This window comes from Coenobita brevimanus, chromosome 90, assembly GCF_032717465.1.
Source record: "Coenobita brevimanus isolate Jiangsu-jjx chromosome 90, ASM3271746v2, whole genome shotgun sequence".
In the NCBI taxonomy this organism is placed as follows: Eukaryota; Metazoa; Arthropoda; class Malacostraca; order Decapoda; family Coenobitidae; genus Coenobita; species Coenobita brevimanus.
The window spans coordinates 3,597,361-3,613,245 of record NC_137043.1 but is presented as its reverse complement, the minus strand read 5'-3'; the positions used below and the strand labels follow the sequence as shown (position 1 = coordinate 3,613,245).

Below are 15,885 nucleotides of genomic sequence, written 5' to 3'. Positions count from 1 at the left end.
CTCCACCCCATCCCTTCATCTCATCCTCGACCTCCCCCTCCCTCTCCCCCCCTCCACCTCACTCACATACACTCTCTTCATCAGTCTTTCACCTTCCATCCTCTTCACATGGCCAAACCACCTCAGTGTATTCCTCCTAACGCTTCCTATCACATCCACATCCACACCACAACGCTCCTTTATATCCTCATTTGTCAGCCTGTCTCTCCATGTGACTCCACAGGCTCCTCTCAAATAACTCATTTCCACTGCTCTCACTCTTGACTTGTACCCTTCCAACAACGTCCAAGCTCACTTCCATACATTAGAGTTGGTATCACAACACTGTCATGTATTGTGATATCAACTCTAACTTATGGAAGTGAAGCTTGGACGTTGTTGGAAGGGTACAAGTCAATAAAATAAAATGTAAATAATGTAAATAAAATAGAGAATGTAAACAGAAATGTAAATGAGTAGTGATATAAGAATACGAGTATATATACTAGAAGTAATGAAAGTGTAAGTTTCACTCTAGCATGTATGAATACTGTGTGTTATGAAAGTGAAAGTGACAGGTTCGCTCTCAACGCTAGTATACAGGACAAGAAAGTGAATGCCTGGAGTGAAAATAAACTACTAGTACTGAAAGAAACTTATAGATAAATATTGTAAATAAAAGTGTGATAAAGTACTAGGAATATAAAGTGTGAGTGTGTTTATAAATAATAAATGACAGCTCTGCCTCAGAATACCATCGGGGATCCAGCACGGGAGGAAAGCTCGTATGCGCTCGTAATTTCCGTTGCTTTCACAGTGTTTTTTTTTTGGGGGGAATATGGATTCCAAAGTACTTGAAATTCATAGAATAGTGTTTGTAGTTATAATATCAGGCAGTGGTAACCATATTACAGGGTATCGGGAAGTGTAAAGTGGAGACATCATTACCCAACTTCAGAAGTCTCCATAAGTCCTACGGTACTCGACAAAGGCTCAACAAACATCCCAGGAGAAAGCTGAATGTATATGCCACAAGCATATTTAATTAAAATATTCTAGGACTAATTACTGATTTTTGGCAAATATTTTTAGAAAGTCTGTTGGAGCGCGAATATCCTAGCGGGACACGCAAGTCGAGCCAAAACAACCCCGCAGTTTAGGGGTTAAAAGATGCTAAATGCAGGGAATAGGGAATAGTTTTGCCCAGGCTAGACCTTATTAGATCATATATCCCTGCTAGATTAAAGGAGGACGCTACCCCTCCCAGCATGGAAGGTACCAGGCACGGCTCGAACTCACGACCCCCTGATCCTAAGGCTGACGCTCTACCACTGAGCTACCCTGCCCCCGAAAAATGCAGGAAATGAAAAATGCTTTCCACAACATATCATGTCAAAATAACCTACAGTGAACATTAGACTGTTCCAAATGATGCTATTTACATGGCAACTCACAAACTGTAGCTGGGACATGCATTAACAGATCACCAAATACTGTATAGACATTGTCAACATCAAGCTGAGATCATGTTACTAGTTTAAAAGAGTAATTATGTAAATAACACTGCAATGCTTATGACAAGTAAGTCATGATTATAAATGTAATACACTGATATGTGCTATGTGCAGTATGTGACCCAACTGCTGAGCAAAATATAACCAAACCACAACCATAAAAAGGTAATGCAGCACAAGACCTTACGATTCATGAAGCAGGCCTACTGCTGAAATCAGTATATGAACAAATGCTTAAAAAGTAAAAGGAAGGTATATTGAGACAGTTTGCAGATGGCTTGCTTAAAAAGTAAAAGGAAGATATACTGAGACAAAGTTTGCAGATGATTTTGCCTTGCCTAGCACATCAACATCACCACTGAAAGGTGACCCATTTCAATATTTACTTGGAAATATTTCAAAATGAGAAAAATATATGTGTGCGAGTGATACTGTTTTACTATAACTGTCAACATATATACAGAGATCCAAAGACACGAAAAATCCTTGTATCACAGTTATGTAAGATATAGGTGATGTTTCCATCATGTGCAAGCCAAACCCAAGGCCAAAACAAACTACCAAAAGCTGCTGTGGTAATTACTCTTACTGAGTACAGGCAACTAGTGTGTTAATCTTTGTTTTCTGTATTAGGTGCATGGCTAATATTATAGTGGCCTATATTTATTTGTTACAAAGAGTTGTTGGAAGTACGGTGAAACAGTTAAAGTAATATAAAACAGACAGTAACCAAAAGACCCTCTTTAGAAGCCAACCAAAAGAACCCAGCCAAGTTGTTTGAAACATGCAACACACTATACAAGTGTGCACCAGGAAGCTTGTTTTTCAGGGACTACTGCAAGCAATAGCAGCTGAGCTTACAGCATTCACAATGGAATTAATGTCAGTACCTGACCATCCTTGTTGATACTGTATTCTTCCAGCTTTCCTTTGACTGGCAAAGGTATCACCTGTGTTGATGACACAGGGATATATAATATGTAGTACGAAGTCATAATTATTTGAAATCTGCAGTAAATCAGACAGGACGTACACACTTCTGTACAGAAGTACAATTAATGCCACATATAATCAAAATTACCAAATATTCAGCATGAACCGAGGGCCAATACGTCTGTTACATTACAGCAGATTTAACATCACAAGATGAATACATACAGACCTCAACCTGCATTTCATGGCACATGTCCATCCACACAGCAGTGTTCTTCTCCAGTTTACCACTAAGTCTGGTGTAATTATCTCTGATGAGACAGACAAGTACCTCGGTGCAATGTGAATTCCACATCTGACTGTCTCTTGCACCACCATGAGACTGCGTCACTGTAATAGAAATGTCTGTACTGTATGAGAAGAGAATAAATGTATGACTGGAAATTCTTCTTCATGTAAACTTAGTTCTCCTATTTTTCATCCCAACAAGTAGACAAACAGTGCCAAGAGTTTTGTGAATGATATTACAAGCCATCATATGATTCATGCTGTTAAAGTTAGTAGGACAGTTTTAGTGGTGATCGTAAGTAGTACTTGATGCAACACACCTATCTTTGATGAGCTGGCTTGTCCTGTCCTTGTGTACTCTTCTTGAGCACAATGACGAGCTAGACATAAGGAAGCCTCTCTTTCAGTGGTGTACTCAGTATGACAACGGCTACATGATGGTGTTTCGGTGCCTGAAAAAATAGAGTATCAGAGATTAATAAATCTTAATAAAGCATTAGTAAGTATGGAGCTTGCAACAAATATATTGTACCTATTATGAATGACGATATTGAGCAACAAGTAACAAATGTATGCAACATGCATGGTAATCCATTCCCCATCCCAAATAAATGAAAACGACTGTCCTTGAGAGTCAGCACAACTTTATCCATTAGGAAAACAACATCATTAAATGCTAGAGCATTATATTAATAATCTGTCATACTTTGTGCAGCAGATTGTCCATGATCATCTTCCACGAGGTGGACCACCAAGCAATTGGTCGCTTGGTTAATGGACTGGTATTCTTTACCACACCGCTGGCATTTAATTCCTAAAAAATGAGAGAGAAATCAGTTTCTGGTAGCAGTAAAATATTAGTGGTGCATGCATAAATTACCAAATAATGAATGGAGATATTGTATTCTTATATTTAAATATGACAATGGTCTTGCGTTTGAATCTATATCTCTCAAAAAAAATTCTTTCATCATCAACAGGTAAAAATGTCAACTTGGCAGCTCACACACACACACACACACACACACACACACACACACACACACACATACACATAAATATTAAACAAGTACCATACACACAATTCCAATATACCATTGCCATTGTTCTACTGCTTAAATATTTCAACATGACAGAGCCAAACTGCAAGTAAAAACTGAACATATATCATACCTGGTAACGGTCTTTGGGTTGCATGGACAGTTCCAGCATGAGAGCAAGCCTGAGCCTCTTCCACAGAATTGTGAAGAGACTGGCACACACTGCACACATATAGCCTGTGATGGGTGAAATGTGTCAATCAGTAAACACCGCCATATGATGCATGCCTGCTTTTGATAATCATTTACAGGCTATTCCTGTGAAGAAGTTTTTTTTATTAGAAAGAGATGTTACAGTGGAAATGTATACTGTAATGAAAACCCTGAGAAAGGAATTGGAATAAAACATCATGAGGAATAACAATTAGGGTAATGCTCCTAAGTTCCATGTACCAGATTCTTTTTAAGTGAGGATGCTAATAAGAATCACTTTTGTGAGATAAATAGTGGTCATAAAGATGTGCAGTACCTTGGTGGCAAGCAACCAAACCTGGATGAATCATGAGAAATTTAGGAATCAAATGGAAAGGTCCATGTGGTGGGAAACTAATCCACATGTGTACCCTAGTATCTTTGCCTTCCTTTATTCATGGTTTTATACTAACTGAAGTTTGGGGATAAATTTTATACCTAACACATCCTTGCATATATTTTTCCCTCTAATTAAGTTAATCTGATAGTTTCTTATGTGTTTCAAGCTTCTTATGCTCTGCTTTGAAACTGCTTACTATTCCTATTCTAGCCCGATCAAAGGGGGAAAAAGGAAAGAAAATCAAAATGGGGCTCTTCCAAAACAGTAATGCACATGAAAAACATGAAGCACACGGCACACCATATGAAAAAAAAATACCAAAACCAAAGTAGATGAATGTAATACGGCAGCAATATTTCATAGTGCTATTTTGATGCTGAACATTAGGCATCTCCGAGTAAATGCTATAATAACACCACATTATTCATTTTGCAAATATATATACCATTAATTCACAGGGCAAGAATGTGTGTCTTAAAAATTACCAAGGTTCTTGTCTTTCCATTTTTTTTCCCAATATAATTTTGGTATCTGTTAAACATAATTTTTTTGAAACGAAACATGAATGGTTGGCATCTGAAGCATATGAGGAGCAATACTATAAAAAAGGAACCAGGCTAAGGGAAGTTAATGAAAATAAGTTTAAATGCTTCTGGGAGGACTCATGTTTGAAATATTTACCCTGTGAATGCTTATACCCATCAATATTTCTGCACTGGACACAATTTGCATTAAAAGACACAGTTTGCCAGTCAAAATCATTATATAACTGGTGAAGGGTTTAAGTAAAAACATAGCTAATAATGCAGAATACGCCATAAGCTGATAAAAGCTCTCTTGAAACTTATATCCTCCTTATGTTTTACCATAGGCTGCGAAGACACGGCTTACTATATCAGCAAGTAATTACCGTTCATAATCTTTCAGTGTAGAATTCCAAATTAACCCACATCAATTTTACTTACGTATCACTTGTCTCCATTGTCCTATCCACTGTCCTTCACGGCACTTCTGTTTCACGTGGCTCCTGCTGAGATTTGAGGCCTCTCCAGTGGAAAGCACCGTTCCTCAAGAACCACACGTTGATGAAGTAATATGGAAAATCACACACACTTCAATGAGTTCAACAGGTGGAGGGCTTTCTTCTCTACCGAGTCCGGCTCGACCTCCGTTGCTCAGGATTTGTTTACAAAATGAAAAGTCAATATCGGTCAAAATACCTTGGGAGGAACATTGACTAATCTTGCCTAGTCATGCTCAAGATTCAATATCGTTTTGACTTTTAGTGCTCGCGAAAACGGGTATCAGCATGAAAGTCAATATACGATATCAATATTGGTCAAGATAACATGACTTTTAATGTCGCGAAAACGCGACTCTAATATTATTAGTCTGTGATTACTGACAAGGCAGTTTTTAGGCGGGTGAGAAGGCTGACATTTTGGCGGGTTTGGTGTGAGGAACTCAACGGGTTGGCAGTTTCTGACCTGGCAACCCTGAGCAGCACTGAGGTGTAGTTAGTGGGTGTCAGTGGTAGAGACAACACACTCTTCTTCACGCTCTTCAGGGATTTTCATCTGAAGGTACATGCCTAGGGAAAGAGAGAGAGAGAGAGAGAGAGAAATTTGATAGTACATATTACATGTTCGAGATGGAGGGGGAAGGGGAGACAGAGGATGAGATGGAGAGGAGTGAGGGAGGTGGGGTGAGTTGGAGAGAGTGCAGCCTGATGGTGAAGGATAGAGTGACATTGATAGATAGATAGACAGATGGACAGATAGATAGATAGAGGTAGGTATTTCTCGGTGGGTAAAAGTGGAAAATATGAGAGGTGAAATATTAGGTGAACTTGAGTATTTATAACAGATGATAAGAAGTCTCTCTCGACTTAAAAATATTAGCCAGTAAAGGGAAGTGAGAAGCAGAAGTGAGATATTTGGGTTCGTGTACACGTGTGCTGGAACAAGTGCTGACAACATCAAAACAATAACGAACAAGCTGCAAACATACCCGGAACAGCAGCGTCCAGAGGCGAACTTTCGTATCTCTGGCCAGAGAAACATGCCAAGCCTCTCTCAACCTAAGAATATTAGCCAGCACGAAGAGGGAGGGGGAGATCGAGGATTGAGATCGACTGACGAAGTGGAGAGGTATAAGGGAGGGAAGGGGTCTAAGTTCGGGGAGTGGCAGCGAAATGTCAGGGGATAGGGCGACATGGAGGCGATTTATATGTGGCCACCCCTTACGGGATTAAGGCGTCTGGCTATAGATAGAGAGATAGGAAGAAGAGAAGAAGAAGACGTAGAATATTAAATGATCCGTTGCTCACGTTTGTGCATGCAGTTCGCGAGCACGACACGGCACCACCTCGTCACCGTGGCTCTCTGTGTACAAACGTATTACATATACCGGAACAATATCATCTTTACCGACATCAGCGAAACTACCGCGCGGGAAATCGGCGAGAGTGGCGCTATTTCGTACAGGTGAGATTACGTCACTTCAGGTATTTCACTTTTGAATATGACAAGGCGATGGTCCTACGCGTGGTGTCACTGCGTGAAGTGGAGCCAGGCCTCACCCTCCCCTGCATTTCGGCGTGAAGAGATCCCTAGTCTTACCCTGGCGTGGCCCTGTGTACTTACAAGGGGGGCGCCGTTCCCTACGCGGTGTATGTACTGTACTTTACCTGTAGGAGGGACCCACAGAAGAAGGGGTGCTGTAGTGAATGGAGGTGAGGCGCGGTGATTATAGTTTCAGTACTCATATCTATCTATCTATCTATCTATCTATCTATAAAAATAGATAGATAGATAGATAGATAAATAGACAGATAGATAGGTAGATAGATAAGTAGGTATATCGATCAATAGCTCATAAAAATAGATTAATAGGTAGAAAGATGTTCCCAGCGTATATACTGTATAAATAGATGAAAGAGATACCGATAGATAAATGTATAGATAGATAAAGATATACTATTGATAGATAAATAAATAGATAGGTAAAGATATACTGTTGATAGATAAATAAGTAGTCAGAAAGATAGAGGAAACTGATATGGATAAATCGATAGAATTAACCATAAAAAGTGACCACCAACGACTCACAAAAAAATATAAGAGTTACAGATAAAAGGAAAGATAAAAAAAAACATTGTCGGCAGGAAAAAGTAAGAAAAAAAAAGAAAGGATTGAGAGAGGAGATAATTAGCTTTGCGTGGCGTTACTGTTATATGCTTGGGTGGGTGTCGTGAGAGAGAGAGAGAGAGAGAGAAGTGTGTGTGTGTGTGTGTGTGTGTGTGTGTGTGTGTGTGTGTGTGTGAGACGAGGGAAAGTGAAACAGAGGGTGAGAGTTATAATGAGAAGGTATGTGTGTGTGTGTGTGTGTGTGTGTGTGTGTGAAAGAGAGAGAGAGAGAGAGAGAGAGAGAGAGAGAGAGAGGTGTCCGTTGATTACAGGTGGACCAGGTGAGAGTGTGTTTTCTGGATTACCTGCACGTTTCCGGTTGATTATCCCATCTGGAGCCAATCATTGATCCCGGAATTTTATGTCAGATTGGGTATTTATTGGCTAATTCTCTCTCTCTCTCTCTCTCTCTCTCTCTCTCTCTCTCTCTCTCTCTCTCTCTCTCTTAACGAGTTCCATCCATATACTCCTCAATATTCTTCTTCCACTTTTCTCTCTTGTTGTTGTTGTTGTTGTTGTTTTTGTTATTATTGTTGTTGTTGTTTATTGCAGCAGATGTCACCAATTCAATAGCACCGTCACTTTCCCCTCATCACCATTATATTCAACACTGTCATCGTAATAATAACTGTCTTGCATATCACCCTCTCCTTAAGCCTTCTGGAATACATGTCAGGAACATCTTAGTCACTTTCATCCACTTCCCTTCACTTTCATTCACTTCCTTTCACTTTCCTTCACTTCCCTTCACTTTCCTTTACTTTTATTCACTTTCATTCACTTCCCTTCACTTTCATCCACTTTCCTTCACGTCCCTTCACTTTGATTCACTTTCCTTCACTTTCATTCACTTTCATCCACTTCTCTTTACTTTCATTCACTTTCACCCACTTCCCTTCACTTTCATTCACTTTCATCCACTTCCCTTCATTTTCATTCACTTTTTCATCTCCCTCAGTGTCCTCTCAACCTCATTTTCAGTATCATCATCATCATCATGGCCATCAGCGTCATCATCATCATCTTCATGCTGGCACCCGGGGCTAGAGAGGGAGGCCTTCACGTGTTGGCACTGATATGACTGGGTGGTTCCCCTGTCCGGGTAACAAACGTCCCTAAACACTCCTGTTACTACTACTACTACTACTACTACTACTACCACTACCGCTACTACTACTATTGCTACTACTACGACAACTTCTACGATGACTGCTACTACTACTACTACTACGACGACGACGACGACGACGACGACGGCTACTGCTACTATTTTACCTGTTAATTACAACCCTTTTTCCGGAAGCCAATTAATGATTCACCTGAGCACACCTTCACCGATGGGCGGATGGTGGGGGAGGGGTGAGAGTGGATGGGGTGGAGTGCGGTGTGGATGGGTGTGTGGGTGTAAGGGTGGTGGGGTGGATGTGGATGGGGTGGAGTGTGGTATGGATAGGTGTGGTGTGGTTACGTGGACAGGCAGCGTGGATAGAAGTAAGGCAATCTTTTCCGTTACTGAACATAAGGTCCAGTCCCCCCCCTCTCTCTCTCACGCACACACACACACACACACACACACACACACACACACATACACACACACACACACACACACACACGCACGCACACACAAACACACACACACACACACCCAAACCACATGTAACCTCACACTACCACAGTTGACAAATTCATCTATGTAACCTTCCCTGTGTTAACTTTTTATAACCTTCGGACCTAAATACGGTAAGATTAACAGGTTTCGTAACGCCTTTTTCATTGCGATTTATGCTGAGTCTGGTTTAATGGTCCTGATTTCTTCACCAATCAGGTTTAGATTTGTCAAGATGGGCGTGACGACGACGATGATGATGATCATGATCATGATGATGATGATGGGAGTGAAGGGGCAAGTGTACTTCAGGGGCGACTGTCCTATAACACCCATTATGAAGGACTTCGACTGGGAGAGGGTGAGTAATGATGATGATGATGATGATGATGATGATGACAGTACCTACGGACTTCTTGGCTTTCTTCAGTACTTACCTATACCTACGTCTCCTTCAGTATCTGGGGAGATGGTTCGAGCAGGAGAGGTATTTCGTCGGGTACCAAGAGGTGGGACGGTGCTGGAGTTACACTTTCATCAAGGACTACAAGACGGGCAATATATCTGTCAGAACCGAGTTTTGGGACATTTTGTAAGTAGGTGTGTGTGTGTGTGTGTGTGTGTGTGTGTGTGTGTGTGTGAAGCAAAAACAGATATAATTCCTCGCAAATAATATATGAACCAAACTTTCTCATTTTTATTCATGTGTGTGTGTGTGTGTGTGTGTGTGTGTGTGTGTGTGTGTGTGTTTGCGTGTGTGTGTGTGTGTGTGTGTGTGTGTGTAAACCAAAAAGATAACTCCAAGCCCTGATCCTCCCAGGCTGAACCGCCCCGCAGTCCTTACCGCAGACGTGACTGCTAAGAGGCCCTACTCTGCCCCCAACTTCCTGACTTACACCCTTCATGGAATGCCTGACCAAGAGTACCAGAATCAAGTATTAGCCACCGATTACGACTCGTGGACACTCCTGTATGCCTGTGTCCCTCAACCCATCGGACATACTAGTGAGTCTATTCGTTATTCTTGCTTTATATTTTTATTTTTTATAGTTATTGACGTGGATGCTATTCGATTACTTGAACTAATATTCACTTCACTCCGTCTTGAATGCTGAGTTGTTGCAATGGAGTTATATTGAAGTGCTATACGATGTTGAATCATAGCATTGTCGTCTTCCGTCACCGAGCTACGTGAAATAAACTGATGGACGAAAATCTGGGCCAAGTTAGAGTGAAATGCGTATAGTGAGTTGGTTATAGTAAGCTATGGGAGGGAAGAGAACGGGAAATAGGGAGAGGATGTAAGAGACGAAGGAATGGGAAGAGAAAGGTAAGGGAAGGGAGGAAAGAAGAAGAAATGGCAGGGTAGGGTAGGGGAATGGTTGAAGGGATGTGTGTGTGTAAGGGAAGGATTGGGAGGGAGAAAATTGGATAGGGTAGGGGATGGAAAGCTAGGGTTGAGTAGGTCAGTGTAAGGCAGGATAGGGGTAGGCTAGGGTAGGGTAGGCTAAGGAGAGAGCAGTGAATGGTTGTTAGGGCAGGGGAGAAGTCAGACCCAAACTTAACTAAATCAAACTCAGTCTACCCAAACCAACCCAAACCAACCCAATCTAACCTAACCTAACCTCATCTCAACAGGAAGAGTAAGGATTCTGACCCGGAGCCCCCACCCCCCCTACCACGTCATCGGGGAGGCGAAAACCACCCTTATCTCCTTGGGCATAGAAGTCAAATTCCTGGAGAAACAGGATACGTCTTGTTATAAGCATTACTGAGTGTGTGTGTGTGTGTGTGTGTGTGTGTGTGTGTCTGTCTGTCTGTCTGTCTGTCTGTCTGTCTGTCTGTCTATCTGTATGTGTGTGTGTGTGTGTGTGTGTGTGTGTGTGTGTGTGTGTGTGTGTGTGTGTGTTGTGTGTGTACCCAAAGAGGAGTTTTTGCCGTCCATCCTCTTTTGTTGATCTTGTCCTTCAATAAATCCACTTTACTGTTTTTACTTTACCTGTGTTTATCTCACCTGTGTAATTAGTGAAGCAATTTAAGGTTCTCCACACCTGAGCTACGATAGATAAATTTAGAGCTGATAGATGTATTTGTTTGTTTGGCTGAGTTATGGTGATTGTCGTTGCTTTTGTTAGGATTTTGTTGTTGCTTTGGTTTGCTTTTTTTTTTTAACTGCTTAGTATTAGATTTAGAATTGGACTGGCATACATACATGCACTTACACACACACATACACACAAGCACATTCACACATGCACATATGCACATACATACACATATGCACATACACACATACAGACATGTAAATAAACTCAAATACACATATGCACATACACACATACATGCACATACACACATACAAACATGCACATACACATACATAAAATAAACACATATACATCCACAGTAGTACACATACAGTACATACACAAAAACACACATACACGTTTATATTTACATAGACATTCACTCATACACACAGACACAGCGTGCTTACATACATACACATACATATGCACATACACATGAAAGCATAGCAGTACACATAAACAAATGCACAAACATAGGCTACAAAGACACATACATACAAAGATATATAAATACATACGTACAGAACATGCACATACTTACGTACACACACATATACATGCACATACATAAACATAAATATACATGCACCTACATACACATACATACATATACACCTGCGTCGGTACACATACATACGTAAACACACATACATACATACATGCATACAAACATACATATATACATACATACATACATACATACATTCACAAAAATTATTGAAGACGGATTCGAAGCTAGAGAAAACTTGTTCTTTTTGAGAAACTAAGATAAATTTTGAAAAGTAAATGTCTACTCCTATTTATCTATTTATACATTTGTATATATATTTATTTATTGGATTGTTATTTTTCATCTTTTTAAGTATATTATTTTCTTCATCCTACTTCATCTCATCCTTAGGCGAAAAACATAATAATGAAGAGGATGAACATAAGAACATAAGAAGAGAGGATAACTGCAGTAGGCCGGTTGGCCCATGCTAGGCAGCTACTAGAAGAGTAATTGAACTACTAGAATGAGATAAGGAGAGCAAAGAAGAAGGGTCTCCCCCGCCCTCCAAACCCTGCAGCCGAAGCCGGCATGAAAAAGTCAGAAAGAACACCACGCACTATAGAAAAACTGGCGTGGACATTTTACAGGAAAGTGTGAAAGGAGAATAGAAACTATCAGAGTGTAACCTGAAAAGTAAAAATTATGAATTAGTATTGGTTATAAGATTTACTTTTTTCTACATCCACCCCTTATTTGTCATATGCTTATCTAGCCTATGCTTGAAACTCTCAATGGAAGAGGCAGCAATTACTTTACTAGGTAGCTTATTCCATTCGTCTACTACTCTATTACCAAATCAATTTCTACCTATTTCCTTATTGAAACATAATTTTTCTAGTTTGAAACCATTATTTCTAGTTCTATCCTGTATGCTCACTTTAAATACCTTGCTAATATCTCCCTTGTTTATACCATTCATCCACTTAAACACCTCAATTAAGTTTCCCCTTACTATACGCCTCTCTAGCGAATGCAGACTTAGTCTTTTCAGTCTATCTTCATATGACAGATTCCGGACGTCATGTATCATTTTTGTCATTCTTCTCTGTTCATTTTCTAACGAATTAATATCCATTCTATAGCAAGGACACCAAAATTGTACTGCGTAGTCTAAATGTGGCCTTACTAATGCAAGATCAAATTTCAGTATTACTTTTGATGATCTATTGCTCACGCTTCTCGAAATAAATCCTAGGACCCTATTTTCTTTATTTCTCGCATTAATACATGTTTCCTTGGTTTAAGGTCGTTACTAACCATACCTCCTAGATATCTCTCGCATTCCGATATGCTAATTTCATTGTTATTTAAGCTGTATATAGTGTCTCCAATGGTCTTGCCTACGTTCAGTACTTTATATTTTTCAACGTTAAAATCCATTTGCCAAGTTTTAGACCATTTGGACAATGTATCGAGGTCTTTTTGTAAGTTATGGCAATCGTCAGTCGAGTTAATGATACGCCCTATTTTTGTATCGTCGGCAAATTTGCTGATGCTGCTATTGACTCCTAAGTCTAGATCATTTATATATATAATAAATAATAAGGGACCGAGTACTGAACCCTGTGGTACACCAATAGTTACTAGTCCCCAGTCCGACTTAGTTCCATTTATTAATACTCTCTGCTTTCGTCCTTTCAGTCAGGATTCTATCCATTTTAAGATATCGCCGTCTATACCGTGTGCTCGAACCTTTCTAACTAACCTTTCGTGTCGGACCCTGTCAAAAGCTTTACTAAAGTCCAGATAAATAACATCGTACGCTTTATCGCTGTCTACTGCCTCGTTGATCTCCGAGTAGAATGACAACAAGTTTGTGAGGCAGGATCGTCCTTGCCTGAATCCGTGCTGACTTTCATTTATAAGATTAAATCATTCTAAGTGTTCTCTAATCTTATTTGCCAAAATTGACTCTATCATTTTTCCTACTATTGACGTTAGAATTATTGGATGATAATTCGAAGCAGCTTATTTATCACCCTTTTTAAAGATTGGCACTACGTTTGCTGTCTTCGAAACCTCTGGAACTTCTGAACTTAAAGTCATTAAATAATGTTAAAAGTGGCTGACATAATTCTTCTTTGGTTTCTTTTATAATTTTTGCATATATATATTCAGGACCTGGCGATTTTTGAGGTTTTAACTTATTAATTTCTTTCAATACGTCCTCCTTACTAATGGTTATTTTATTAAGAATATTTTCCGTATTTTCATCGTAAATATTTGCTGGTTGAGGGACCAGGTCTAGATTTTCGTTGGTGAATACCGATAAGAAATAATTATTTAGGATGGAGCACATTTCTTTATCTTCACTGGTAATATCACCTGATTCTGTTCTGAGTGGTCCTATCCTATCTTTATTTTTCGTACGGTACATTTGATAAAAACCCTTTTGGGTTTTATTTTGATTCACTAGCAACCTTAATTTCATAACTTCTCTTTGCTTTTCTTATCTCCCTCTTTACTTCTCTATTTAAACTCGTGTACCGGTTACGTAAGTGCTCCTCTCCACGTTTTATTTTTCTTTATATTCCTTTCCTTTGGCGTGTGAGAGATTTTAATCTATTGTTTAACCATCTTGGTTCTGAATTATTGGTTCTAAACGGTTTTGATGGGATATATCTATCCTGGCCTTCGTGTATTATATTTATTAACTCGTTATATTTCTCACTGGTCAAACGTTTGCCTGGTACTGGAGCTGAGTTAATTTCCGTCTCCTGGACTACATTCCCATCTACCACCTCCCTCCTCACAGACACCTGATTGACATTCCCACGTGTTTCCTGCCCTTCACCTATGACCTGGGGTTCCCCACTGACCTGGCATTCCCTCAAATAGCTAATCTCCCTGTGGAATACGGTTCGAAAATAAGCTCTTAAGCCATCGAAATTTCCTAGACGAGAATTAGGAACGGTGTATTTTTTTTTCAGTGGAACAGACATCCCAAATAAATTTGAACTTAATTTCTTCATGATCGCTATTACTATTTTCTAACGAATTAATATAAATTCTATAGTAAGGACACCAAAATTGTACTGCTTAGTCTAAATGTGGCCTTACTAATGCTATATAAAGTTTCAGTATTATTTTTGATGATCTTTTGCTCACGCTTCTCGAAATAAATCCTAGGACCCTATTTGCTTTATTTCTCGCATTATTACACTGTTGCCTTGGTTTAAGGTCGTTACTAACCATAACTCCTAGATCCCTCTCGTATTCCGATTTGCAAATTTCTTTCTTATCTGTGCTGTATTTAGTGTCTCCAATGGTCTTGCCTACGTTAAGTACTTTGCATTTTTCAACGTTAAATTCCATTTGCCAAGTTTTAGACCATTTGGACAATATTTCGATGATGATGATGAGGAGGATGAGGAGGAGGAGGAGGAGGAGGAGGAGAAGGAGGAGATGAGGGATGATGATGATGATGATGATGATGGTGATGAGGAGGAGGAGGATAAAGAAAAGGGTGATGAAAATGATGATGATGATGATATCGATGATGATGATGATGGTGATTATGAAAATGATAATGATAATGATATGCCTTTGGGTCAACTTGGAGGAAGAGTGGTAGATAGGACGAATCGTACCTCATGCTTGAGAAGTGTGAGTTGAAAACTGTGATTCCGCGGGAGGAGTTATGTGTGTGGCAAGCGTGGTAGTAGTAGTAGTAGCAGTTGCATTTGTACTATGGTCCTTTCGCAGCAAGAAGTCCGTTCAAGGTGTGGCAGAAGTTGGAATTCCCCCGAGTGCGACGTTGCCAATTTGACCACCAATTATCGGATTATCACTCTGTCTCCCTACCTACCCCCATCACACCTGTTTCTCGCTCTCTCTCTCTCTCTCTCTCTATTTATTATATATATATATATATATATATATATATATATATATATATATATATATATATATATATATATTGTATATATTTGTTATTAATTTTCAATTTTTTTTCCACACCACTTATGAGGTAAAAGTCTAGGCGCGTTTTATTTTTAAGAGGTTTCCCCTGTAGGCCTAATCCTCTCTCTGATCTTTAATCATAATCTTCTTCGTCATCAGAACTATCTGTTACATTGACGAGAGAGAGAGAGAGAGA

At 39.7% G+C, this 15,885-nt stretch overlaps 1 protein-coding gene across 1 annotated transcript in view; it reads left to right on the top strand.

Moving 5' to 3' along the window:
* The first annotated feature begins 9,378 nt into the window (after positions 1-9,378).
* Positions 9,379-15,885, top strand: part of LOC145411543 (uncharacterized) — a 39,834-nt gene continuing 33,327 nt past the window's right edge. The window contains exons 1-3 of the mRNA XM_080281554.1: positions 9,379-9,504; positions 9,602-9,735; positions 9,964-10,148. Coding sequence (XP_080137680.1) covers positions 9,379-9,504; positions 9,602-9,735; positions 9,964-10,148 — 445 coding nt within the window. The remainder of the gene's footprint in view (positions 9,505-9,601; positions 9,736-9,963; positions 10,149-15,885) is intronic.